A 27,660-nucleotide genomic window follows, 5' to 3' on the forward strand; every position below is an offset into this window, starting at 1 on the left:
CCGGAGGGGCTTACAGAGACAGGAAGAGGTGGAGGGGAACTGAGGGGGTTTCAGAGACAGGAAGAGGTGGAGGGGAACTGAGTGGGTTACAGAGACAGGGAGGGGTGTCGGGGAATGGGAGTGGTTACAGAGACGGTAAGGGGTGAAGTAGACCAGAGGGGGTTACAGAGTCAGGAAGGGGTGGAGGGTATCAGAGGGGGTTACAGAGACAGAGAGGGGTAAAGAGTACCAGAGGATTTACAGAGCCAGGGATGGGTGGAGGGGACCAAATGGGGTGACAGAGTCAGGGAGGGGTGTAAAGTACTAGAAGGGGTTACAGAGACAGGGAGGGGTGTAGGGGAACAGAGGTGGTTACAGAGTCAGGGAAGGTTGTTGGGGACCAGAGGGGTTTACAGAGTCAGGGAGGGGAACGTAGGGGATCAGAGGGTGTTACAGAGACAGGGATGGGTGGAAGGGACCAGAGGGTGTTACAGAGACAGGAAGGGGTGTAGGGGACTGGAAGGGGTTACAGAGACAGGAAGAGGTGGAGCGGAACGGAGGGGGTTGCAGATACAGGAAGGGGTGTAAGGGAACAGAGGTGGTTACAGAGTCAGGGAGGGTTGTTGGGGACCAGAGGGGTTTACAGAGTCAGGGAGGGGAACGTAGAGGATCAGAGGGGGTTACAGAGACAGGGTTGGGTGGAGGGGACCAGAGAAGGTTACAGAGACAGGAAGGGGTGGAGGGTACCTGAGGCGGTTACAGAGACAGGGAGGGTGCAGAGGACTGTAGGCGGTTACAGAGTCAGGGAGTGGTGTTGGGGACTGGAGGCGGTTACAGAGACATGGAGGGGTGTTGGGCACTGGAGGGTTTACAGAGATAGTAAGGGGTGCAGGAGACCAGAGTGTGTTACAGACACGGATCGGTGCAGGAGTTGAGAGTGGGTTGCAGAGACAGGAAGGGGTGGAGGTGACCAGAGGGGGTTACAGAGAAAGGGAGAGGTGAAGGGGACCGGAGAGGGTTACAGACACGGACAGGTGCAGGAGAGAGGGCGTTGCAGAGACAGGAAGGGGTGGATGGTACCGGATGCGGTTACAGAGACAGGGAAGAGTGTAGGAGACTGGAGGAAGTTAAAGAGACAGGGAGGGGTGGAGGAGACCAGAGGGGGGTCACAGAGACAGGGACGGGTGTAGGGAACTGGAGCCAGTTACAGAGTCAGGGAGGGGTGTTGGGGACTGGAGGAGGTTACAGTGACAGGGAGGGGTGTAGGGTACTGGAAGGAGTTAAAGAGACAGGGAGGGGTGTACGGGACTGAAGGGTTTACAGAAACAGGGAGGGGTGTAAATGAACGGAGGAGGATACAGAGACAGGAAGGTGTGGAGGGGACCAGAGGCGGTTACAGAGTCAGGTTGGGGGCTTGGGGATTGGAGTGGTGTAGGGGACTGGGAGGGGTTACAGAGACAGGGAGGCGTGTAGGGGAACGGAGGTGGTTACAGAGTCAGGTAGGGGTGTTGGGGACTGGAGGGGTTTAGGGGACTGGGAGGAGTTACAGAGACATGGAGGGATGTAGGGGACCGGAGGTGATTACAGAGTCAGGGAGGGGTGTGGAGGACCAGAGTGTGTTACAGATTCAGCGAGGGGTGTTGGGACTGGAGGGGGTTACAGAGACAGGGAGGGGTGTAGGGGACTGACACGGGTTACAGAGACAGGAAGGGGTGGAGGTGACCGGAGGGTTTTACAGAGACAGGAAGGGATGTCGGGGAATGGGAGAGGTTACAGAGGCAGGAAGGGGGTGCAGGAGACCAAAGGGGGTTACAGAGACAGAGAGGTGCCGGAGATGAGAGGAGGTTGCAGAGACAGGAAGGGGTGCAGGGGACTGGAGTGGGTTACAAAGACAGGGAGGCGTGTAGGAGACTGGGAGGGGTTATAGAGACAGAGAGGGGTGTAGGGAACCTGAGGCAGTTACAAAGTCAGAGAGGCGTGTTGGGGACTGGAGGACGTTACAGAGGCAGGGAGGGGTGTGGGGGCCGGAGGCAGTTACAGAGTCAGGGATGGGTGTTGTGGACCGGAGGGGGTAACAGAGACAGGGAGGGGTGTTGGGGACCAGAGGTGCTTACAGAGTCAGGAAGAGGTGGAGGAGAGCGGAGGCAGTTACAGAGTCAGGGAGGGTTGTTGGGGACTGGAGGGGTGTAGGGGACTGGGACTGGTTACAGAGACACGGAGGGGTGCAGGGGGCCAGAGGCGATTACAGAGTCAGGGAGGGGTGTAGAGGACCAGAGGGTGTCACAGAGTCGGGGAGCGGTGTTGGGGACTGGAGGGGATTACAGAGACAGGAAGGGGTGTCGGGGAATGGGAGAGGTTACAGAGGCAGGAAGGGGTGCAGGAGACCAGAGGGGGTTACAGAGACAGAGAGGTGCCGGAGATGAGAGGAGGTTGCAGAGACAGGAAGGGGTGCAGGGGACCGGAGCGGGTTACAAAGACAAGGAGGCGTGTAGGAGACTGGGAGGGGTTATAGAGACAGAGAGGGGTGTAGGGAACCTGAGGCAGTTACAAAGTAAGAGAGGCATGTTGGGGACTGGAGGACGTTACAGAGGCAGGGAGGGGTGTGGGGGCCGGAGGCGGTTACAGAGTCAGGGATGGGTGTTGTGGACCGGAGGGGGTAACAGAGACAGGGAGGGGTGTTGGGGACCAGAAGTGGTTACAGAGTCAGGAAGAGGTGGAGGGGAGCGGAGGCGGTTACAGAGTCAGGGAGGGTTGTTGGGTACTGGAGGGGTGTAGGGGACTGGGACTGGTTACAGAGACACGGAGGGGTGCAGGGGGCCGGAGGTGATTACAGAGTCAGGGATGGGTGTAGAGGACCAGAGGGTGTTATAGAGTCAGGGAGGGGTGTTGGGGACTGGAGGGGGTTACAGAGACTGTGAGGGGTGTTGGGGACTGAAGTGGGTTACTGAGACAGGAAGGGGTGGAAGGTACCAGAGGGGATTGCAGAGACCGGAAGGGGTGTAGGGGACCAGAAGGGGTTACAGGGTCAGAAAGGGGTGGACGTGACAAGAGGGGGTTACAGTGACAGGGAGGGGTGTAGGTGACCAGAGGGGCTTACAGAGCCAGGGATGGGTGTAGGGGACCAGATGGGGATACGGAGACAGGGATGGGTGTTGGGGACTGGAATGGGTTACAGATACAAGGAGGAATGTTGGGGACTTGATGGGGTTACAGAGACAGGAAGGGTTGTAAGGCACCGGAGGGAGTTACAGTGGCAGGAAGGGATGGAGGGGGTCACAGAGATCGGGAGGGGTGTATGAGAATGGAGGGTGTTAAAGAGACAGCGATGGGTGCAGGAGATCAGAGGGGGGTCAAAGAGTCAGGGAGGAGTGTTGGGGACTGGAGGGGGTTAGGGGTTACAGAGCCAGGGATGGATGTAAGAGATCAGAGGGGGGTAAAGAGACAGGGAGGGGTGTTGCGGACTGGGTGGGTTACAGAGACAGGGAGGGGTGTAGCGGACTTGAGGGGTTTACATGGACAGAGAGGGGTGCAGGAGACTGGAGGGGGTTAAAGAGACAGGGAGGGGTGCAGGAGACCAGAGGGGGACACAGAGACAGGGAGGGGTGTAGGTGACTGGAGGCGGTTACAGAGTCATGGAGGGGTGTTGGGGACTGGAGAGGGTTACAGAGACATGGTGGGGTGCAGGAGACTGGGTGTGGTTACAGAGACATGGAGGGATGTCGGGGACCGGAGGCTATTTCAGAGTCAGGGAGGGTTGTAGAGGACCAGAGGGTGTTAGAGTCAGGGGAAGCAGGGTTGGGGACTGGAAGGGCTTACAGAAACAGGAAGGGGTGTCGGGGACTGAAGTGGGTTACAGAGACAGGAAGGGGTGGAGGGTACCAGAGGGGGTTGCAGAGACCGGAAGGGGTGTAGGGGACCGGAGGATGTTACAGAGGCAGGGAGGGGTGTAGGTGACCAGAGGGGCTTACAGAGCCAAGGATGGGTTTAGGGGACCGGCGGGGGATACAGAGACAGGGATGGTTGTTGGGGACTGGAAGGGGTTACAGATACAGGGAGGAGCATTGAGGACTGGAAGGGGTTACAGAGACAGGAAGGGATGGAGGGGACCGGAGGGTTTACAGAGTCAGAGAGGGGTGTAGGAGACCGGAGGGCGTTGCTGAGACAGAAAGGGGTGGAGCTGACCAGAGGGAGTTACAGAGACAGGGAGTGGTCTAGGTGACCAGAGGGGCTTACAGACCCAGGGATGGGTGTAGGGGACCGGACGGGGATACGGAGACAGGGATGGGTGTTGGGGACTGGAAGGGGTTACAGATACAGGAAGGGGTGGAAGGCGCCGTAGGGGGTTACAGAGACAGGAAGGGATGGCGGGGACCAGAGGGGCTCACAGAGATAGGGAAGTGTGTAGGGAACTGGAGGCAGATACAGAGTCAGGGAGGGGTGTTGGGGACCAGAGCCATGGATGAGACAAGGAGGAGTTTTAATGAACGGAGGGGGTTGCAGAGACAGGAAGGGATGGAGGTGACTGGAGGGGGTTACAGAGACAGGGAGGGGTGTACGATAATGGAGTTAAAGAGACAGCGATGGATGCAGGAGACCAGAGGGGGTCAAAGAGACAAGGAGGAGTGTTGGGGACTGGAGGGGGTTACAGAGCCAGGGATGGATGTAGGGGACTGGAGGGGGTTAAAGAGACAGGGAGGGGTGTAATGGACAAGAGGGGGTTGCAGAGCCAAAGTGGGGTGTAGGGGACTGGAGGGTGTTGTGTTACAGAGACAGGGAGGGGTGTAGTGGACCAGAGCCATGGATGGGTTTCGGGGATCGGAGTGGGTTACAGAGACAGGGAGGTATGTAGTGTACTAAAAGGGGTTACATAAACAGGGAGGGGTCTAGGAGGCCAGAGGCGGTTACAGAGACAGGGACATGTGTAGGGGACTGAAGGGGGTTACAGAGACAGGAAGGCGTGCAGGAGACCAGAAGGGGTTACAGAGACAGGGAGCGGCGCAGGGCTCCAGAGGGTTTTACAGTGTCAGGGAGGGGTGTTGGGGACCGGAGGGGGGGTTACAGAGCCAGGGAGGTGTGTAGGGGACTAGAGGGAGACACAAGTGCAGTGTTTTTTTAATATTTTATTATTTATTAGAAAACAAAGTGTTTTCCAATAACTTCCTTAAAATCTGGAACCTGAAAGGAATTAGAACGATAAATGACTGTTTTGAGGTGAATCGTTTTTTAACATTTGATAGTTTGAAAGAAAATATCAAATTCCTAATAATACTGTGACAAGTGCAGTGTTGGGCATATTCTGAACAACAAACATCTCTCAACAACAGAATTCACTGTATCGCCCTGTCCCTGATGTGCGCTGTGTTGAGACAAATAACTCCAGCTCTTGGTTGTTGTGGCCGGACATGCTCATCAATGTAGGGCCAAGGTTGACATGGAACAATGAGGCAGGAAGTATGTTACAGAAAACGGCCCTCTCCCTACAGACCTGTGATGTGAATTTCACCATATTCTGCTTCAGAGAAAAAGAGATTCAGACAGACGTAGACACTGGTCAGGAGACAGATATCTGACTGAGAGAGAGGGACGAAGAGACACGTGTCAGTGTACAGATATCCCCCTGAGAGAGAGGGACAGAGAGACATGGGCCAGTGTACAGATATCCCCCTGAGAGAGAGGAACAGAAAGATACACATCAGTGTTTTGATATCCCCAAGAGAGAGGGATGGAGAGACACGTGTCAGTGTACAGATATCCCCCTGAGGGAGAGGGATTGAGAGACATGGGCCAGAGTACAGATATCCCCCCTGAGAGAGAGGGATGGAGAGACACCGGTCAGTGTATAGATATCCCCCTGAGAGAGAGAGGGACAGAGAGAACCGGTCAGAGTAGATATCCCCCTGAGAGGGAGGGACGGAGAGACACAGGTCAGAGTACAGATATCCTCCTGAGAGGGGGGAGGGTGTGGGGAAACACCGGTGAGTGTACAGATATCCCACTGAGAGAGAGGGACAGAGGGACACAGGTCAGAGTACAAATATCCCAACGTAGCTCCCAAACCCTGGTACCTATGAGTTTGCAGGGATTCTCACCTTCCTCCGTGGCAGGTGGGAGTTGTGACACGACAGATTTGTACGACACACCAGAGATAGGATGGTCACTGGGTCTCGGCGAGCGGGGCTGCAGCCCCACGGTCCTTGAGGGGAGCTTCATACGTGGGCTTTGGCTCGGGCCCGTGGTCTGAGGTAGTGGGCTGTCTGGATGAAAGACAGAGGGGTTAGTGAAAGATCTCGAGCAGATCTCCCTCCACACCATCCCAACACACACTCCCCGGGTGGTGGGGGGGGGGGGTTGGGGGGGGGGTGGTGGTCGGACACAGGGTGAAGCTCCCTCCACACCATCCCGTCACACACTCTCTCTTTTCCTGTCACACTCCGGCGTGAGCAGTCGCTGGTTCCTGGCTGTGTCCCCAGTGTCCTTTCCACCTGCCGTGAGGACATAGAGTGAAGTTCCCTCTGCATCGTCCCATCACACACTCCCCGTGGTGGGATACAGAGTGAAGCTCCCTCCCTCTGTACCGTTCTGTCACACATTCCCTAGGGGTTGGACAAAGAGTGAAGTTCCCTCCGCACTGTCCAGTCACACACTCCCTCCGCACCATCCCGTCAAACATGCCCTGGGTTCAAAAACAGTTCAGATCACACCCTCCTCTCTCCCCCATCACTCTGAACTCCTCTTTTCTCACCCCTCCCGTTTTGTGACTTCTCTCTCTCCCCCGCCTCCCTCCCGTCTCTCTGCCTTCCTCTATCTCTCCCTGACTCTCTCCCAACTCTAACCTCCTTGCCCTCTCTCCCCATCTTCCCCCGTCGCTTCTCCCTCTCCCTCATTCCCCCTCCCCATACTTCTCTCCCCCTCCCCATACCTCTCACTCCTCTCCCCAACTCCCTCCTTCTACCCTCTCTGCCCCTCCTCTATCCCCTTCACTCTCTCCCATCACTCCCGTCTCCCCCAACCCCCTTTCTCTCCCCCTCCCTCTCCCTTTGTCTAAACCCTCCCTGTCTCTCCCTCTCTCTCACCCTCTTTCTGCCCTCTCCCCTCCCTCCCTTCCCCCCCCTCTCTCCCCCTTTCTCTCCCATTCTTTCTCTCTCTACCACCTTCTCCCTCCCTGGCCCCCTCTCTCACCCCTCTTTCCCCTCCTATCCCACTCTCTCCCCCTTTCTCCCCATCTTCCCCCTCTCTCCCCTTTCTCTCCCACTCTCTTCCCCTCCCACTCTCCTGATGGATCTCACACCCTGAACACCCCTTCACCGACACTTGCCCCAATGAATCAGCCCCCTCTCACTGCCCAGATCAAACAGAACCTTCCCTCTGGACCCTTCAGACCGCAACACCTTCCTTTCAAACGGGACCCCTCCCTCCGGACCAGGACACTCACCGGACCCCTGCTCCGGGCCTCTTTCCCCTACATCGGCTACCAGCGGGCACCTCTGACTGGCGGCAATGGTGTCCGGCGTGAGCAGTCGCTGGTTCCCGGCTGTGTCCCCGGTGCCCTTTCCACCTGCCGTGAGGAAGAGGGGGGAGAGAGGGTGAACAGGAGAAGGGGCCAACAGGGTGGCCGCCAGCCAGGGACACTACCTCTTGAGGTCGGCCCTCTAACTCCCTACCTGACTGACTCTCTGTCTCTCCCTCTCTCTTTTCCCTTCCCAATCTCTCTCTTACCCCCTCTCCCTCTCTCTCCCTCTCTCTCACCATTTCTCTCCTCTCACTTTCTCACTCACCTCCATCGCTCTATCTCAATTCCTCCCTGTGGTGATACGACTACCAGCCGACTGCAGGGGGCAATCTCTGTACCTGTAGAAGGACCACCTGGAGGCTGACTCCACCTGGGCCGGCTGTCAATCAGCCGACCCGAATACAAGTCTGAGCCGGCCCCTCCTGAGCCAGTCACTCAGGAGCCACCGAGTTGTGAACTAGTGTTCAAACTCTTATTTGACTGTTGTACAGACTTTCGAGTTTTGTGTTTGCTCGCTGCTACTCAGCGCACCACTCTCCCTCACGTTCCCTGTCTCTTTCACTCTCTCCCTCCCTCTCTTTCTTTCTCACTCCACTCTCTCTCACTCGCTCCTATCCCATCCTCTCTCTATCCTTCAATCCTCTCTCTTTCCCTTTCTCCTCCCTCTTCCCACGCTTTCTCCTCCTCTTCACTCTCTTTCATCTCTCTCTCCAACCCTCCCCCTCCCTCCCTTTCTCTCTTCTTTAACCCTCCCCTCTCTCTCTCTCTCTCTCTCTCTCTCTCTCTCTCTTTTGCTTGCTCTCTCTCTCTCATCTCCAACTCTTCTCTCCTTCAACCCCCCCTTGCTCTCTCATCTCTCCTTCAACTCCCCTCTCCCTCTGCCCCCTCTCTTTTTTCTCTCCTTTAACCCCCCTCTCTCTTCTCTCCTTCAACCCTCCTCCTTCTGCCCCTCTCTCCTTCAACTCCCTCTGTCCTCTCTCCTCTCTCCAACCTCCCCTCCCTCTGCCCCCTCTCTTCTCCAACCCCCTCTCCCTCTGCCCCTCTTCTTCAATTCCCCTCTCCCCCTCTCTCTCACTCTCTCTTTCTTCTCTCTCCAACCCCCCTCTCCCTCTGCCCCTCTCCTCTCTCCAATCCCCCTCTCCCTCTGCTGCCTCTCCAAACCCCCTCTTCCTCTCTCTACCCCCTCACTCCCCTCTCCCACTCCTTCCCCATCTCTCCCTCACCCTCTTTCCCCTATCCCTTTCTCTCTCCCCCTCTCTTTTGCCCTCCCCATCTACCCCCTCTTTTTCCCCTCTCCCTCTGCCTCTCTCTCTCTCTTCCTGTAATGAGGTGATCAGAACTGAACACAAGACTAAGTGTGGTGTCACCAGAGATTCGTAGCGTGACCTATCGACTCTGGACAAGTGGTTGAACTTGGAAAATCTCTACTCAACAAACTAAACCTTAAAGATATGAATGTGACAGATTATATGGAGAAAATGAAATCCTAAGGAAAAAGATTTGTCTTGTCACGATTCTTATTCTGGAATAGAATTATTTTTAGTGTCAGCACAATTACAAGGTGGAGTCTTTCAAGCTGAATAAGTCTAGGGTTTTGCCTGATCATTCCTTGTTATTAATTAATTGTACTGCTTCAGAGAGAATGGAGAAGGTTTATCGTTGGCGATTTAATTCTTTTTTGTTGAAGAATGCTGATTTTTGTAAATTAAATATAGGTTCTTTTGAAAATACAAGATCAGTTGATAGAAGTTTTATGGGAGGCTCTGAAAGCTTATTTAGGGGACAAATTATTAGTTATACCGTTAAAATTAAGAAACAATAAATTGCTGAGATTAGTAAACTGGAGAAGGAGATAGAGAATTTGGAAAAAGTTAAGAAAGCACATTTAGTTAATATGAAATTATGGTATAATTCATTACAAATTTATAAGTTTGAGAAACTATTATAGAGAACTAGACAACGTTATTATGAATTAGGTGAGAGAGATAAAATTTTAGCTTGTTAAAAACGGAACAAGCTTCTAGAACAATAAATGCTATCAGACATGGTTCAATCATTACATACAAACCTCAGGAAATTAATTATGAGTTTCATACATTTTATGAGAAATTGAATACTTATGAAGTATTGGAAGATTAAGTGAAAATTGACAATTTTTTATCTGGTTTAGTTTTAGGATATGGATATTAAGGATTTAGATGCTTCCTTTATTGTTAAAGAAATGTTGGAAGCACTTTGATCTGTGGCTAGAAGGAAGTCTCCAGGGGATGATGGTTTTCCTTCTGAATTTTATAAGGAATTTCAGGACCTATTAGTCCCTTTATTGATGGATGTTTTGGGATAGGCTACGGAGACTGGTTCCTTTCCAAATTCTTTTTCTAAAGCAATTATTACGGTTATTCTTAAGAAGGATAGGGATCCATTAAAAGTGGATCTTATGGACCTATTTCTTTATTGAATGTAGATTATAAAATTGTGGCCAAGGTTCTGGCTAATAAATTAGCTAAATATTTACCAGATTTAATTTATTTCGATCAGACGAGTTTTATTAAGAACCGATACTCAGCAGATGATATCTTTAATTAATATTTCTCAGGAGCAGCCTGACCAAACAATGGTAATTTCTCTCGATGCAGAGAAGGCCTTTGATAGAGTGGAATGGAGTTTTTTGTTTAAAGTTTTGGAGAAATTTAATTTTGGGCCTTTTGTTATTGGTTGGATTAAGGCTTTATATAAACATTCTACTGCTTGATTTGTGACAAATTGACAGGTATCTTCACCTTTTACGTTATCCAGATCAACTAGGCAAGGCTGCCCTTTGTCACCAGCTCTATTTCCATTGGTTATTGAACCTTTGGCTTTTGTGGGAAGGTAAAATGGCGAGGGTGTCATTACAGAAATTAACTTGGAAATATCCTTTAGGAGGGTTGAAACTTTCTAATTTTCAGAATTATTATGATTCAGCACAGTTTAAATTTATTAATAGGATGTTTGAAGTGGATAAACTGATATGAGCTAATAGTGAATTATCTCAGATTGGCGAGAAGAGGATGGATCAGTTTATTTATCGATGGAATTCTCAGTTATTAAGTAATTATAATTTGCCTGGGTTGAAACGTTTAATGGAATTATGGAGTAAAACAATGAAACTATAGGTACTCAAGGTAAAATTTCAGCTAAAACACCTTTGTTTCAAAATAAGCTTTTTCCTTTTACGGTTAATAATCAAATTTTGAAGTTGTGGGAACAGAAAGGAATTAAACTGGTAGAAGATTGCTATGAAGCAGGATTTTTTATTTCCTTTCAGAGAATTTTGGACGTTCGTTACGGCTACCCAGGCGGTCTAAATTTGAAATTTGGTGGTAAGAAAGGATTTATATCTGAGATGTGTGCTTTGTTACAGAATAAAATCCTTAAGCCGCACGTTCATAAATCTAGATTGAAGTGGGAAAAAGATTTGTCCACATCTATTTTTCAAGATGATTGGAAGATTGTGTGAAGACAGTGTGATGAAAATTGTAAATGTAAGGTATCAATTGATTCATGTAAACAACAACACGCTCCCAGGGACTCACTGAAAAATCACTGACACACTCCCCTGGACCCCCTGTAAACATTGACAATCTCCACGGGACCCTCTGTAAACACCGACACCCTCCATGACACCAACACACACACTTGATTTGTACCTGGAACTAATTCTTCCAGAGGAGTGAGCGGATGCCCGGGAAGGGCTGGTGGCAACTCCGACGTGGTCATCTGCCTCTTGCTTGACCTTCCCACGCGCCGAGGCTGCGCTAGTGGACGTGGAATGGAATGAGGCCTGCACTGCAACCGAGGGTTACAGCGAGAGCCCTGGAGAGAGAGAGAGAGAGAGAGAGAGAGAGAGAGAGAGAGAGTGAGAGAGTGAGAGAGAGAAAGAGGGAGGGAGGAAGGGGAGTGGGAGGGAAAGAGGATGGGAGGGAGGGGGAGAGAGGGAGGGGGAAAGGAGGGAGTGATCAAGCAGAGAAGGAGAGAGAGAGAGGGATGAGAAGAGAAGAAGGGAGGGGAGAGATGGGGAGACAGAGGAGAAAGAGATAGAGGGAGGGAGGGAGAGAGAGAGATAAGGAGAGGGGAGAGATAGAGACAGGTAGAGAGAGACAGAGACAAAGAGAGTTGGAGAGAGAGAAAGAAGGGGAGAAATTAGGAGAGGAATGAGAACACAGGAGAAGTTTACTAAAACTCCCCGAGACTCCCTGTAAACATCAACACACTCCCCAGGACCCCCTGTAAACACTGACACTCTCTCTGGGACCCCCCATAAACACCAACACACTCCCCAGAATCCCCTGTAATCACCGACCCACTCTTCGGGACCCCCTATAAACACCAACATACTCACTGGGACCCCTTGTAAACATCAACAGACTCCTCAGGACCTCCTATAAACAGAGACACACTTTCTGGGACCCGCTGTAAACACCGACACTCTCCTGGGACCCCCGTAAACACTGACAATCTCCCTGGGATCCCCTGTAAACACCAACACAATCCCCGGGACCACCTGTAAACACCAACACATTCAACAGGGCCCCCTGTAAACACTTTCACACACTCTCCAGGACCCCCTGTGAACACCGACACACTCAACAGGACTCTCTGTAAACACCGACACTCTTCCCGGGATCCCCTGTAAACACCGACACTCTCCCCCGGACCCCTTGTAAACACCGACACTCTCCCTGGGCCCCCCTATAAACACTAACACAGTCCCCGGGTCCCCCTGCAAACACCAGCGACATTGAAGTAATTTCATCTCACTCCCCACCCCTTCATGATTCTCCCTCCTTTCATTCCCCAGATCTCAAGTCTCTCTCACCCTCTCTCTCTCATTTCTTCACTCACTCCTCTATTTTTGCCTCCCTCTCTTCCTCTCACTCTCTTTTTCTCTCTCACCCTCTCTTTCTCTATCTCTTTCTCTCCCCTTCTCTCTCCCTCTCTATTTCTCTCTGTGACTCTCTTCCCTTTTCTCTCCACTTCTCTTTCTCCCTCTTTCTCTCTCTCTACTCTTTCTCCCTCTCTTGCTCCCCCTTCTCTCTCTCTCGCTCTCTTTCTATCTGCCCCCTCTCTCTCTCCTCTCTTTCTTTCCCCCCTCCCTGCCTATCTCCCATTAACCAGTTCTAGACAATTTATCCCATCTTTTGAAAGATCTACGTCGAAAAGTCCTTACCTCTCGCTCTCAGAACAACAGAGATCCGTGCACATGTAAAACGGAATCTTTCCTCTCCCTTTACACCCTTGTAGATGGTGAGAATTCACTTTGTTTTCAGGGAAAGACGTCTCTGGTGGTATTTTGTCAAGGTTTCAGTCTCTCTCTCCACCACTTTCACACTCTCCCTATCTCACTCCCCCCTCTCTCTTTGCCTTTGTCTCCCTCTCCTCTATCTCTCTCTCCCACTCTCTTCCCCTCCTCTTTCCCCTTCTCTCTCACTCTATTCTCTCTCTCCCCTATTTTTCTCTCTCCTTCTCTATCACTCTCTTTCTGTTCTGGATTTTCTCTCTCCCTCTCTTACACCACCCCCCCCCCCCCCACAACAAGCTGCTGGGGTTTGCTGCCGAGCTTGCAGTGAGCTGGTGCCTGCCCTGACAACACAAGACTGTGGCAGTGAGACGGAAGGGATGGATCGTGGCTGTCAGCACTGCTGGTGTCAGGAGAGGTCTCTCTGCACTCCACTGGCGTGTGTGCTTCCTGTCAACAGAGAGAGAGGACAAGAGAGAGAGAGAGAGAGAGAGAAGGGGAGGAGAGAGTGAGAGAGGGTGATAGACGTGAGCAGAAAGGGGAAACGGATGAGATAGAGAGGGGGGAAATAGAGAGCGGGAGAGAGAAGAAGAGGGGCAGATATGGGGAGAGAGAGAGGGGAAGAAATGGGAAGAAAGAGGTGGGGAGAGGGGGAGAAGGGGGAGAGAGGTGGGGAGAAGGGGTGAGAGAGGGGCAGAAATGGGGAGAGGGGGAGAAGGGGAGAGAGGGGCAGAAATGGGGAGAGAAAGGTAGGGGGAGAGAGAGAGGGGAAATGGCTGAGAGTTTTTCCATTCAATGTAACTCCTGGGAGATTTTAAGTAACTGCATAGTCCTGATAAGCGCAGGTTGACTTCCTGAACCTGGACATTGCTGCTGGTGTCGGAACAGGGAGAGGAGATTCTGTCTTTCCTGCCAGTGCCACGTTCAACTAGGATCACAAGCCCCACAGTCAGCAAAGATTCCCTGCTCCACAGATCAAGCATGGATCATCCACTGTGTGTGTGTGTGTGTGTGTGTGTGTGTGTGTGTGTGTGTGTGTGTGTGTGTGTGTGTGTGTGTGTGTGTGTGTGTGTGTGTGTGGTGGGGGGAAGGGTGCGTGTGTGGTGGGGGGAAGGGTGCGTGTGTGGGGGGGTGTGTGCATGTATGTGTATGTGTGTGGGGGTGAGTGGGGTAGGGATGTGTGTGTGGGGTGTGCTCTTCAACACTCCCCCAGATCCCACTGTACTACAACACACCCCCAGATCCCTCTGCTCTACAAAACTGCCCCAGATCCCTCTGCACTACAAAACTCCCCCAGATCCCACTGCTCTTCAACAATCCCCCAGATGCCACTGCTCCACAACCCTCCCCCAAATCCTTCTGCCCCACAGCACTTCCCCAGATACATCTACTCGACAAAACTCCCACAGATCCCTCTTCCCCACAATACACCCCCAGATCCCTCCTCCCAACAATGCACCCCCAGCTCCCTCTGCTCCACAACACTACCCCAGATCCCTCTACTCTACATCACACACCAGCTCTACAACACTCCCCCAGACCTCTCTGCTGCACAACAATCCCCCAAATCCTTCTGCCCCACAACACTCCCCGAGATCACTCTGCTCTATAAAAATCCACCGACCCCTCTGCTCCACAACACTACCCCAGATCCCTCTACTCTACATCACACACCAGCTCTACAACACTCCCCCAGACCTTCCTGCTGCACAACAATCCCCCAAATCCTTCTGCCCCACAACACTCCCCGAGATCACTCTGCTCTATAAAAATCCACCGACCCCTCTGCTCAACAACAATCCACCAAATCCCTCTGATCTACAACATTCCCCCAGATCCCTATGCTCCACAACACTTCCCCAGACCCCTTGGCTCCCCAACACTCTCCCAGATCCCTCTGTTCGACATCACACTCCCAGATCCCTCTGATCCACAACAATCCCTCAGATCCCACTGCTCCACAATACTCCCCAGGATCCCTCTTCCCAACAACTCTCCGCCAGAACCCCATGCTCCACATCAAAACGCCAGATACCCAGCTCTATAACAATCCTCCAGACCTCTCTGCTGCACATCCCTTCCGCAAATCCTTCTGCTCCACAACACTCCCCAGATCCCTCAAATCTACTGCACTCCCCCAGACCCCTCTGCCCCACAACATTCCACCAGATCTCTCTGCTCCACAAGAATTCCCCAGGTCCTCCTGCTCAACATCACACTTCCAGATTGCTCTTCTCTACAGCTCTCCACCAGAATCCCCTGCTCCAAACACTCCCCGAGATCCCTCTGCTCCACAACACACCCCCAGATCCCCCTGCACTACAACACTCCACCAGATCCCTCTGCTCCACAACACTTCCCCGGATCCCTCTTCCCCACAACACTCCCCAAGATCCCTCTTCTGTACATCACACTCCTGGATATCTCTGCCCCACAAGAGTCCCCCAGACCCCTCTGCACCACAACACTCCACCAGATCCCTATACTCTACATCACACCCCCAGAACCCCCAGCACTACAATACTCCACCAGATCCCTCTGCTCCACAAGAATCCCCCAGATCCCGCCTGCTCTACATTACACCTCCACATCCCTCTTCTCTACAGCACTCTGCCAGAATCCCCTGCTCGAAAACACTCCCCCAGATCCCTCTACTCTTCATCACACCCCCAGAACCCCCAGCACTACAATACTCCACCAGATCCCTCTACTCCACAAAATTTCCTCGATCCCTCTTCCCCACAACAATCCCCTAGATCCCTCTTCCCTACATGATTCCCCCAGATACCTCTTCCCGACCTCACTCCCCGAGATCCCTCTGCTCTACAACACTCCCCCAGACCCTTCTGCTCCACAACATTCCCTCATATCCCTCTGCTCCACAATACTCTCCCAGATACCTCTGCTACTCAACACTCCCCCAGATTGCTCTGCTCCACAAGACTCCCCCAGATCCTCCTGCACTACAACACTCCACCACATTCCACTTCCCCACAACATTCTCCCAGATCCTTCTTCTCTACATCACACTCACAAATCACTCTGCCCCACAAGACTGCCCCAGATCCCTCTGGTACAGAACACTCCCCCGTATACCTCACCTCTACAACACTCCCCCAGACCCCTCTGTTCCACAACATTCCCCCAGATCCCTCTACTCTACATCACACCCCAGATCCCTCTGCATTGCAACACTACACGAGATCCCTCTGCTCCATAACACTCACCCAGATATCTCTGCTCCACAACACTTCCTCGATCCCTCTTCCTTACAACACTTCCCCAGATCCCTCTGCTCCATAACACTCCCCCATAACCCTCTGCTCCACAACACTCCCCCAGATCCTCCTGCACTACAATACTCCACCACATCCCTCTGCTCCACAAGAATCCCCCAGATCCCACCTGCTCTACATCACACCTCCACATACCTCTTCTCTACAGCGCTCTGCCAGATTCCCCTGCTCGAAAACACTCCCCCAGATTGCTCTGCTCCACAAGACTCCCCCAGATCCTCCTGCACTACAACACTCCACCACATTCCACTTCCCCACAACATTCTCCCAGATCCTTCTTCTCTACATCACACTCACAAATCACTCTGCCCCACAAGACTGCCCCAGATCCCTCTGGTACAGAACACTCCCCCGTATACCTCACCTCTACAACACTCCCCCAGACCCCTCTGTTCCACAACATTCCCCCAGATCCCTCTACTCTACATCACACCCCAGATCCCTCTGCATTGCAACACTACACGAGATCCCTCTGCTCCATAACACTCACCCAGATATCTCTGCTCCACAACACTTCCTCGATCCCTCTTCCTTACAACACTTCCCCAGATCCCTCTGCTCCACAACACTCCCCCATAACCCTCTGCTCCACAACACTCCTCCAGATCCTCCTGCACTACAATACTCCACCACATCCCTCTGCTCCACAAGAATCCCCCAGATCCCACCTGCTCTACATCACACCTCCACATACCTCTTCTCTACAGCGCTCTGCCAGATTCCCCTGCTCGAAAACACTCCCCCAGATTGCTCTGCTCCACAAGACTCCCCCAGATCCTCCTGCACTACAACACTCCACCACATTCCACTTCCCCACAACATTCTCCCAGATCCTTCTTCTCTACATCACACTCACAGATCACTCTGCCCCACAAGACTGCCCCAGATCCCTCTGCGACACAACACTTCCACAGATCCCTCACATCTAAAACACTCCCCAGACCACACTGCTCCACAACACTCCCCCAGATCCCACTACTATACATCACACCCCCCAGATCCCTCTGCATTGCAACACTCCACGAGATCCCTCTGCTCCATAACACTCACCCAGATATCTCTGCTCCACAACACTCCCCAGAATCCCCAGCACTACAATACTCCACCAGATCCCTCTGCTCCACAACACTCCCCCATAACCCTCTGCTCCACAACACTCCCCAGATCCTCCTGCACAACAATACTCCACCAGATCCCTCTGCTCCACAACACCTCTTCAGATTCCACTTCCCCACAACACTCTCCCAGATCCTTCTTCTCTACATTACACGCCCGGATCGCTCTGCCCCACAAGACTCCCCCAGATCCTCCTGCACAACAATACTCCACCACATCCCTCTGCTCCACAAGAATCCCCCAGATCCCACCTGCTCTACATCACACCTCCACATACCTCTTCTCTACAGCGCTCTGCCAGATTCCCCTGCTCGAAAACACTCCCCCAGATTGCTCTGCTCCACAAGACTCCCCCAGATCCTCCTGCACTACAACACTCCACCACATTCCACTTCCCCACAACATTCTCCCAGATCCTTCTTCTCTACATCACACTCACAAATCACTCTGCCCCACAAGACTGCCCCAGATCCCTCTGGTACAGAACACTCCCCCGTATACCTCACCTCTACAACACTCCCCCAGACCCCTCTGTTCCACAACATTCCCCCAGATCCCTCTACTCTACATCACACCCCAGATCCCTCTGCATTGCAACACTACACGAGATCCCTCTGCTCCATAACACTCACCCAGATATCTCTGCTCCACAACACTTCCTCGATCCCTCTTCCTTACAACACTTCCCCAGATCCCTCTGCTCCACAACACTCCCCCATAACCCTCTGCTCCACAACACTCCTCCAGATCCTCCTGCACTACAATACTCCACCACATCCCTCTGCTCCACAAGAATCCCCCAGATCCCACCTGCTCTACATCACACCTCCACATACCTCTTCTCTACAGCGCTCTGCCAGATTCCCCTGCTCGAAAACACTCCCCCAGATTGCTCTGCTCCACAAGACTCCCCCAGATCCTCCTGCACTACAACACTCCACCACATTCCACTTCCCCACAACATTCTCCCAGATCCTTCTTCTCTACATCACACTCACAGATCACTCTGCCCCACAAGACTGCCCCAGATCCCTCTGCTACACAACACTACCCCAGATCCCTCACATCTACAACACTTCCCCAGACCACTCTGCTCCGCAACACTCCCAAGATCCATCAAACCTACTGCACTCCCCCAGACCCCTCTGCACCACAACACTCCACCAGATCCCTCTGCTCCACAAGAATTCCCCAGATCCCCCTGCTCTACATCACACCTCCACATCCCTCTTCTCTACAGCACTCCATCAGAATCCCCTGCTCGAAAACACTCCCCCAGATCCCTCTACTCTACATCACACCCCCAGAAAGCCCACCGCTACAATACTCCACCAGATCCCTCTGCTCCACAACACCTCCTCAGAACCCACTTCCCCACAACAATCTCCCAGATCTTTCTTCTCTACATTACACTCCCGGATCACTCTGCCCCACAAGCTTCCCACAGATCCCTCTGGTATAGAACAGTCCCCCGTATACCTCACCTCTACAACAATCCCCCAGACCCCTCTGCTACACAACACTCCTCCAGATCCCTCATCCTGACAACACTCCCCCAGATCTCTCTTCCCAACAACACTCCACCAGATCCTTCTGCTCTACAACACTCCCTCAGAACCCTCTGCTCAACAACACTCCCTGAGATTGCTCTGCTCCACAACTCTCCCCCAGATCCCTCTGCTCCACAACACTTCCCCAGATTCCTCTTCCCCACAACACCTCCCAGATCGTTCTTCTCTACATCACACTCCTGGATCTCTCTGCAACACAAGACTCCCCAAGATGCCTCTGCCCCACGATACTCCACCAGATCCCTCTATTCACAACACTCCCAGATCCCTCAAACCTACTACACTTCCCCAGACACATCTGCACCACAACACTCCCCCAGCTCCCTCTGCTACGCTACATTCCCCCAGATCACTCATATCTACAACATTTCCAAAGACCCCTCTGCCCCACAAGACTCCCCAAGACACCTCTGCCGCACAACACTCCACCAGATCCCTCTGCTACACAACACTCCCCCAGACCCCTCACATCTACAACACTCCCCCAGACCCCTCTGCACTACAACACTCCACGAGATCCCTCTGCTCCACAATAATCCCCCAGATCCCCCTGCTCTACATCACTCCGCTAGAATCCCCTGCTCGAAAACACTCCCCTACATCCCTCTACTCTACATCACACCCCCAGATCCCACTGTATTACAACAACTCCACGAGATCCCTCTGCTCCATAACACTCACCCAGATACCTGAGTTCCACAACACTCCCACAGAACCCCCACCACTACAATACTCCCCCAGACCCCTCTGCTCCACAACACTCCCCCAGACCCCTCTTCTCGACATCACATTACCAGATATCTCTGCCCCACAAGACTCCCCCGGATCCCTCTTCCCCACAAAAGTCCCCCAGACTCCTCTGCTCCACAAGAATCCCCCAGATCCCCTGCTCGACATCACACCTCCACATCCATCTTCTCTACAGCACTCCGCCAGAATCCCCTGCTCGAAAACACTCTCCCAGCTCCCCCTGCTCTACAACTCTCCACCAGATCCCTCTGCTCCACAAGAATCTCCCAGATCCCCTGTTCTACATCACACCTTCACATCCCTCTTCTCTACAGCACTCCGCCAGAATCCCCTGCTCGAAAACACTCCCACAGATACCCCTACTCTACATCACATCCCCAGAACCCCCAGCACTACAATACTCCACCAGATCCCTCTGCTCCACAACACTCCCCCAGATCCCTCTTCCCGACATCATTCCCCCATATCCTTCTTCCCGACCTCACTCCCCAAGATCCCTCTGCTCTACAATACTCTCCTAGATACATCTGCTACTCAACACTCCCCCAGATCGCTCTGCTCCACAACTCTCCCACAGATTCCTCTGCTCCACAACACTCCCCCAGATCCTCCTGCACTACAACGCTACACCAGATTCCACTTCCCCACAACACTCTCCCTGATCCTTCTTCTCTACATCTCACACACAGATCACTCTGCCCCACAAGTCTGCCCCAGATCCCTCTGGTATAGAACATACCCCCATATACCTCACCTCGACGACACTCCCCCAGACCCCTCTGTTCTACAACACTCCTCCAGATCCCTCTTCCTGACAACACTCCCCCAGATCCCTCTTCCCAACAACACTCCCTGAGATCACTCTGCTCCACAACTCTCCCCCAGAACCTTCTGCTCCACAACACTTCCCCAGATTCCTCTTCCCCACAACACTCCCCCAGATCCCTCTTCTCTACATCACACTCCCGGGTCACTCTGCCCCACAAGACTCCCCAACACCCCTCTGCCCCACAATACTCCACCAGATCCCTCTGCTCCACAACACTCCGCAGATCCGTCAAACCTACTGCACTTCTCTAGACCCCTCTGCCCCACAACACTCCACCAGATCCCTTTGCTCCACAAAAATCCCCCAGATGGCCCTGCTCTACATCACACCTCCACATCCCTCTGCTCTACAGCACTCTGCCAGAATCCCCTGCTCGAAAACACTCCCCCACATCCCTCTCCTCAACATCACACCCCCAGATCCCACTGCATTACAACACTCCACGAGATCCCTCAACTCCACAACACTCCCACAGAACCCCCACCACTACAATACTCCACCAGATTCCTCTGCTCCATCACACTCACCCAGATACATCAGCTCCACAACACTCCCACAGAACCCCCACCACTACAGTACTCCACCAGATCCCTCTGCTCCACACTTCCTCAATCCCTCTTCCCCACAACACACCTCCAGATCCATCTTCCCGACATCATTCACCCAGATCCCTCTTCCCAACCTCATACCCCTAGATCCCTCTGCTCTACAACTCTCCCCCAGACCCTCTGCTCCACAACACTCCCCCATATCCCTCTGCTCCACAATACTCTCCCAGATACCTCTGCTACTCAACACTCCACCAGATCATTCTGCTCCACAACTCTCCTCCAGATCCCTCTGCTCCACAGCACTCCCCCAGATCCTCCTGCACTACAATACTCCACCAGATTCCACTTCACCACATCACTCTCCCAGATCTTTCTTCTCTACATCACATTCGCAGATCACTCTGCCGCACAAGACTGCCCAAGATCCCTCTGGTATAGAACACACCCCCGTATACCTCACCTCTACAACACTCTCCCAGACCCCTCTGCTCCACAACACTCCCCCAGATCCTCCTGCACTACAACTCTCTACCAGATCCCTCTGCTCCACAACACTCCCCCGACTCCTCTGCCCACAAGACTCCACCAGATCCCACAGCTACACAACAGTCCCCCTGATTCCTCTTCCCCACAACACTCCCCCAGATCCCTCTTCTCTACATCACACTTCCAGATCACTCTGCCCCACGACTCCACCAGAACCCTCAGCTGCACAACACTCCCCCAGATCCATCACCTCTACAACACTCCCCCAGACCCCTCTGCTCCTCAACCCTCCCCAGGTCTCTCAAAACTACTGCACTCCCACAGACCCCTCTGCCCCACAACACTCCACCAGATCCCTCTGCTCCACTAGAATCCCCCAGGTCCCCCTGCTCTACATCACACCTTCAGATCCCTCTTCTCTACAGCACTCCGCCAGAATTCCATGCTCTACAACACTCCCCCAGATCCATCTACTTTACAACACTCCATCAGATCCCTCTGCTCCACAACACTCCCCAGATCTCTCAAAACCTCTGCACTCCCCCAGACCCCTCTGCCCCACAACACTCCACCAGATCCCTCAAACCTACTGCACTCCACCAGACCCCTCTGCCCCACTGCATTGCCCCAGATCCCTCTTCCCCACAACACTCCCCAGACCCCTCTGCTCTACAACACTCCCCCAGACCCCTCTGCTCCACATTACTCCCCTAGATCCCACTTCCCCACAACACACCACAGATCCCTCTGACCACAACATATCCAAATCCCTCCACCCTACAACACTCCCCCAGTTCCCTCGCTCTACATCACACCCCAAGATCTCTCTGCTCCACAACACTCCGCCAGAATCCCCTGCTCTACATCACAATGCCAGATCCCTCTTTCCCACAACACACCCCAGATCCTTCTGCCCCACAACCCTCCCTGAGATCACTCTGGTCTACAACAATCCACCAGACCCCTCTGCTCCACAACTCTCCACCAAATCCTTCTGCTCTACAACACTCCCCCAGATCCCTCTGCCCCACAACACTCCACCAGATCCCTCAAACCGACTGCACTCCACCAGACCCCTCTGCCCCACTGCACTCCCCCAGATCCCTCTTCCCCACAACACTTCCCCAGACCCCTTTGCTCTGCAACACTCCTCCAAATCTCTCTGCTCTACAATCCACCCCAGATCCCTCTTCCCCACAACACTCCCACAGATCCCTCTTCCCCACAACACACCCCCAGATCCCACTGCTCCACAACACCTCACCCCAAGATCCCCCTCCTCTACCACACCCCGAGGTCCCTCTGCTGCACAACTTTCCCCCAAATCCTTCTGCCCCACAACACTCCACGAGATCCCTCTGCTCCACAACCCTCCCGCAAATCCTTCTGCCCCACAACACTCCATGAGATCCCTCTGCTCAACAACACTCCCCCACATCCTTCTGTGCCACAACACACCCCCCCCCCCCCGATCCCTCTTCCCCACAACCCTCCCCCAGATCCCCGAATGACTCACCCTGTACATTCACCTTCATAATGGAATTGCATTTCAGCAGTGGTCCTGAGTCTGTGTCTGAAGAGCAAGCTGATGGCTCTATAATTCATTGAGATTCTCCCGCCCTATTCCTGAGAGGGTTCTTGGCGCAGGTGATGCCTTGGCTACATTCAGCAAGGCTGGGAGATCCGGAAAGGAATTGCTAATGGATAGATCTCTGTGCAGCAAGACCCCACTGGGAACTACACTGTAACAGATGTAGGAAATAGTGTCTTTGTAACAGACAATTCGAGAGGAATGTAACACCCCAGGTCCTTTCCCTGTCCCTTACCTTGGCAATTAAATTGTCTTCAGCAGAAGTGGGGCAATGAGTATGGGGTATGGAGGCAATGAGGGAGCTCCGCACTGTGGATGGGGGTGGTGCGGGATATCTGCGCTCTGGCAGGGTTGGTGAGGGACTGTGCACTGAGGGAGGGAGCAGTGTGCTCCACAGTTTGGGAAGCCTACTGAGGCAGCTCCACACTGTGGAAAGTGCGGTGAAGGATCTCTGCACTTGACTCAAGAAGGTGAGGGAGCTTCACACTGTGAGAGGGATATTGAGGAAGCTCCATGCTGTGGGAGAGGAGTTGAGCAAACAATAGGGCAGTTGGATCAGTGTGGGGACTGTCACAGGGCTGTGGGGAGACAGAGGGCAATTGGGATTGTAATGCGCGTCGAAAGAACCAAAGGCTTGTTGATCCAAACTAAGGCTTTTATTAACTAAAAGACTGGAGCATATCACAAGTAGGTTGACCTGGTCTGGCTTGGAGCAATCCTTTCAGACCTGCCAGTAGGTGTGGCTACACTCTCAGCCAATCACGGTCATTCTACACTACAATCTGTACATATGTGCATATACACATTGGTGATAGAATCTGTACTATCACATTTACCCCTTCTTTGAGAACCAACCCCAGGGTGAATGGAGGTTAGAGGCTGTACCAGTCAGAGTGTCTGACCATCCAGCGTGACCGCCGTGGCGCCGGGATTGGGGTCGCCGGAGTCATGTTGCCGGCAGGCCTGTAGGGTGCGGCCACTGCTTTGCTCAATTCCCCAACGCCGTTGTCGACAGTCTGGCCTGAGTTGGTGGGTGTTGCTGGTCCCTCTGTTGAAGCATATGACCTGGGGAAGAAGGAATAGGGGGATGTTGGGTTAAAGGCACTGCTGCGTCTGATCCGGCTTGGGCTAGGTCGTTACTGAGACTGTGTCCTCCGGTCCATCTGGGTACTCAATGTGGGCATAATGCGGGTGCGCATGGAACAGAGTCACTCAGTCAACCAAGGGGTCATTCTTAGAGTACCGGATATGGTGTCCAGACCAGGAACTGTGAGCCATGCCGGTATGGTCGTACCCAACTCAGATTTCTTCGGAAAAGAGAACATCCATTCGGGGGGGGGGGAACATTGGTCACGGTGCATAGGAGGGAGCGGATGGAGAGTAGTGCACTAGTGAGCACATCCTGCCAGTGAGAGGTGGGGAGACCTTTGGACCGGAGGGCAAGCGTAACCACTTTCCAGACAGTGGCATTCTCTCCTTCGACTTGCCCACAGGGATATGGGGAGAGTGGGACGGTGGGGTTAGTGTGGAGAGAGTGGTGGGGTGGGTCAATGTGGGGCCTGACACATGGCTATGGGGAGAGAGAGGGGCAGTGGGGTCAGTGTAGGGGCTGACATGGGGTGGTGGGGTCAGTGTGGGGGCTGACACGGGGTTGTGGGGAGAAATGGGGGCGGTGGGGAGAGAGGGAGGCGATGGGGTCAATGTGGGGGCTGTGGGGAGAGAGCGGGGTGGTGGAGTCAGTGTGGGGGCTGTGGGTAGAGAGGGGGGCTGGGGAGAGAGGTGGGTGGTGTGGAGAGAGGGGGGCGGTGGGGTCAGAGTGTTGGCTGTGAGGAGAGAGGGTGTGGTTACGTCAATGTAGGGGATGTGGGGAGAAAGCGAGCCAGTGGGGTCATTGTGGGGACTGTGGGAAGAGAGCAGGGTGGTGGAGTCAGTGTGGGGGCTGTAGGGAGAGAGGAGGCAGTGGGATCAGTGTGGTAGCTCTGGGGAGAGAACGCGGCGGTGGGGGTTGTGGGGAGAGAGGGCTGTGGGAAGAGGGGGCTGTGGGGAAAGAGGGGGCTGTGGGCAGAGAGGGGATGGTGGGGAGAGAGGGGGGTGGTGTCATCTGTTTGGGGGCAGTGGGGAGGGGGGGAGCGTAGGGGTCAGTGTGGGAGCTGTGGGGAGAGGGGGGCAGTGGGATCAGTGGTGGCTTTGGGGAGAGAGCGGGGTGATGGGGGTTGTGGAGAGAGAGAGGGCTGTGGGAAGAGGGCACTGTGGGGAAAGAGGGTGCTGAGGGCAGAGAGGGGATTGTGGGGAGAGAGGTGGCTGTGGGGAGAGAGGGGGCTGTGGGGAGAGAGGGGGTGGTTACGTCAGTGTAGGGGCTGTGGGGAGAAAGCGGGCCGGAGGGGTCATTGTGCGGACTGTGGGAAGAGAGCGGGGTGGTGGAGTCAATGCGGGGGCTGTGAGGAGCGAGTGGGGCGCTGGGGTCAGAGTGGGGAATAAGGTGGCGGTGAGGTCAGAGTGGGGGCTGTGGCAGAGAGCAGGGTGCTGGGGTCAGTGTGGGGACTGACACGGGGCTGTAGGAAGAGAGCGGAGCAGTGGGATCAGTGTAGGAGCTGATTGGGCTGTGGGGAGAGAGGGGGGTGTCACTGAGGGGGCTGTGGGGAGAGAGGGGTTGGTGGAGTCAGTGTGGGGGCTGTGGGGAGAGAGGAGGGGGGTGGGGTGTGAGGGGGGTGGTGTGGAGAGAAGTGGGCGGTGGGGTCAGTGTGTGGGCTGTGGGGAGAGAGTGGAGCTGTGGGGAGAGAATGGGGCTGTGGGGAGAGAATGGGGCTGTGGGGAGAGAGTGGGGCAGTGGGGTCAGTGTCGGAGCAGTGGGGAAAGAGCGGGGTGGCGGCGTCTGTTTGTGGGCAGTGGGGAGAGAGGGGCGGAGGGGTCAGTGTGGGGGCTGTGGGGAGAGAGGAGGGGGGTGGGGTGTGAGGGGGTGGTGTGGAGAGAGGTGGGGGGTGGGGTCAGAGTGTGGGCTGTGGGGAGAGAGTGTGGGCTGTGGGGAGAGAGTGGGGCTGTGGGGAGAGAATGGGGCTGTGGGGAGAGAGTGGGGCAGTGGGTCAGTGTCGGAGCAGTGGGGAGAGAGCGGGGTGGCGGCGTCTGTTTGGGGGCAGTGGGGAGAGAGGGGGCGGAGGGGTCAGTGTGGGGGCTGTGGGGAGAGGGGGGCGGTGGGATCAGTGTGGTGGCTTTGGGGAGAGAGCGGGGTGGTGCGGGTTGTGGGGAGAGAGGGCTGTGGGAAGAGGGCGCTGTGGGGAAAGAGTGGGCTGAGGGCAGAGAGGGGATTGCGGGGAGAGAGGGGGCTGTAGGGAGAGAGGGGGCTGTGGGGAGAGAGGGGGCTGTGGGGAGAGAGGGTGCGGTGGGGAGAGAGGGGGCGGTGCGTGTTATGGGAAGAGAGAGGGCGATGGGGTCAGTGTGGGGGCTGTGGAGAGAGAGTGGGTTGGTGGAGTCAGTGTGGGGGCTGTGGGGAGAGAGGAGGGTGGTGGGGTCAGTGTGGTTGCTGTGGGAAGAGAGCCGGGCGGTGGCGGCTGTAGGGAGAGGGGGCTGTTGGGAGAGAGGGGCCTGAGCGGAGAGTGTGGGTTCTGAGGGGAGAGTGTGGGGCGGTGGGGTCAGTGTGGGAACTGTGGGGAGAGAGCGGGGCGGTGGTGTCAGTTTGGGGCCAGTAGGGTGAGAGGGGTGGTCAGTGGGGTCAGTGTGGGGCTGTAGGGAGAGAGGGGGGCAGTGGGATCAGTGTGGTGGCTTTGGGGAGAGAACGCGGCGTTGGGGATTGTGGGGAGAGAGGGCTGTGAGTAGAGGGCGCTGTGGGGAGAGGGGGCTGTGGGGAGAGGGGGCTGTGGGGAGAGGAGGCTGTGGGCAAAGGAGGCTGTGGGGGGAGAGGGGGCTGTGGGGAGAGGGGGCTGTGGGGAGATGGGGCTGTGGGGAGAGGAGGCTGTGGGGAGAGAGGAAGCAGGGTGGGGTCAGTGTGGTGGCTGTGGGGAGAGATTGGTCTGTTGGGAGAGAGGGGCCTGAGCGGAGAGTGTGGGTTCTGAGGGGAGAGTGTGGGCCGGTGGGGTCATTGTGGGAACTGTGGGAAGAGAGCGGGGTGGTGGAGTCAGTGTGGGGGCTGTAGGGAGAGAGGAGGCAGTGGGATCAGTGTGGTAGCTCTGGGGAGTGAACGCTGCGGTGGGGGTTGTGTGGAGAGAGGGCTGTTGGAAGAGGGCTCTGTGGGTAAAGAGTGGGCTGTGGGCAGAGAGGGGATTGTGGGGAGAGAGGGGGGTGGTGTCATCTGTTTGAGGGTAGTGGGGAGGGGGGGAGCAGAGGGGTCAGTGTTGGGGCTGAGGGGAGAGGAGGGTAGTGGGATCAGTGTGGTGGCTTTGGGGAGAGAGCGGGGTGATGGGGTTGTGGGGAGAGAGGGCTGTGGGAAGAGGGCACTGTGGGGAAAGAGGGAGCTGAGGGCAGAGAGGGGATTGTGGGGAGAGAGGGGGCTCTGGGGAGAGAGGGGGCTGTGGGGAGAGGGGCACTGTGGGGAGAGAGGTGGATTGTGTGGAGATAGGGGGGCGGTGGGATCAGAGTGTGGGCTGTGGCGAGAGGGGGGTGGTTACATCAGTGTAGGGGCTGTGGGGAGAAAGCGGGCTGGAGGGGTCATTGTGGGGACTGTGGGAAGAGAGCGGGGTGGTGGAGTCAGTGTGGGGATTGACACGGGGCTT

At 54.6% G+C, this 27,660-nt stretch overlaps 1 protein-coding gene across 2 annotated transcripts in view; it reads right to left on the bottom strand.

The window, feature by feature from the left end:
• The window catches only part of LOC138759120 (myoD family inhibitor-like), a 34,919-nt gene extending 21,717 nt beyond the window's left edge, over nucleotides 1-13,202 (bottom strand). The window contains exons 1-4 of one of the 2 annotated variants that reach the window (XM_069929062.1): nucleotides 12,699-13,202; nucleotides 11,179-11,344; nucleotides 7,412-7,534; nucleotides 6,069-6,233 (exon numbers count right to left, since the gene is read on the bottom strand). In XM_069929062.1, coding sequence (XP_069785163.1) covers nucleotides 6,069-6,233; nucleotides 7,412-7,534; nucleotides 11,179-11,248 — 358 coding nt within the window. In that variant the 5' untranslated portion in view covers nucleotides 11,249-11,344; nucleotides 12,699-13,202. The remainder of the gene's footprint in view (nucleotides 1-6,068; nucleotides 6,234-7,411; nucleotides 7,535-11,178; nucleotides 11,345-12,698) is intronic. The other variant, XM_069929063.1, reaches the window with a different exon arrangement.
• Nucleotides 13,203-27,660: the final 14,458 nt, after the last annotated feature.

Source organism: Narcine bancroftii, chromosome 3 (assembly GCF_036971445.1).
Source record: "Narcine bancroftii isolate sNarBan1 chromosome 3, sNarBan1.hap1, whole genome shotgun sequence".
NCBI lineage: Eukaryota > Metazoa > Chordata > Chondrichthyes > Torpediniformes > Narcinidae > Narcine > Narcine bancroftii.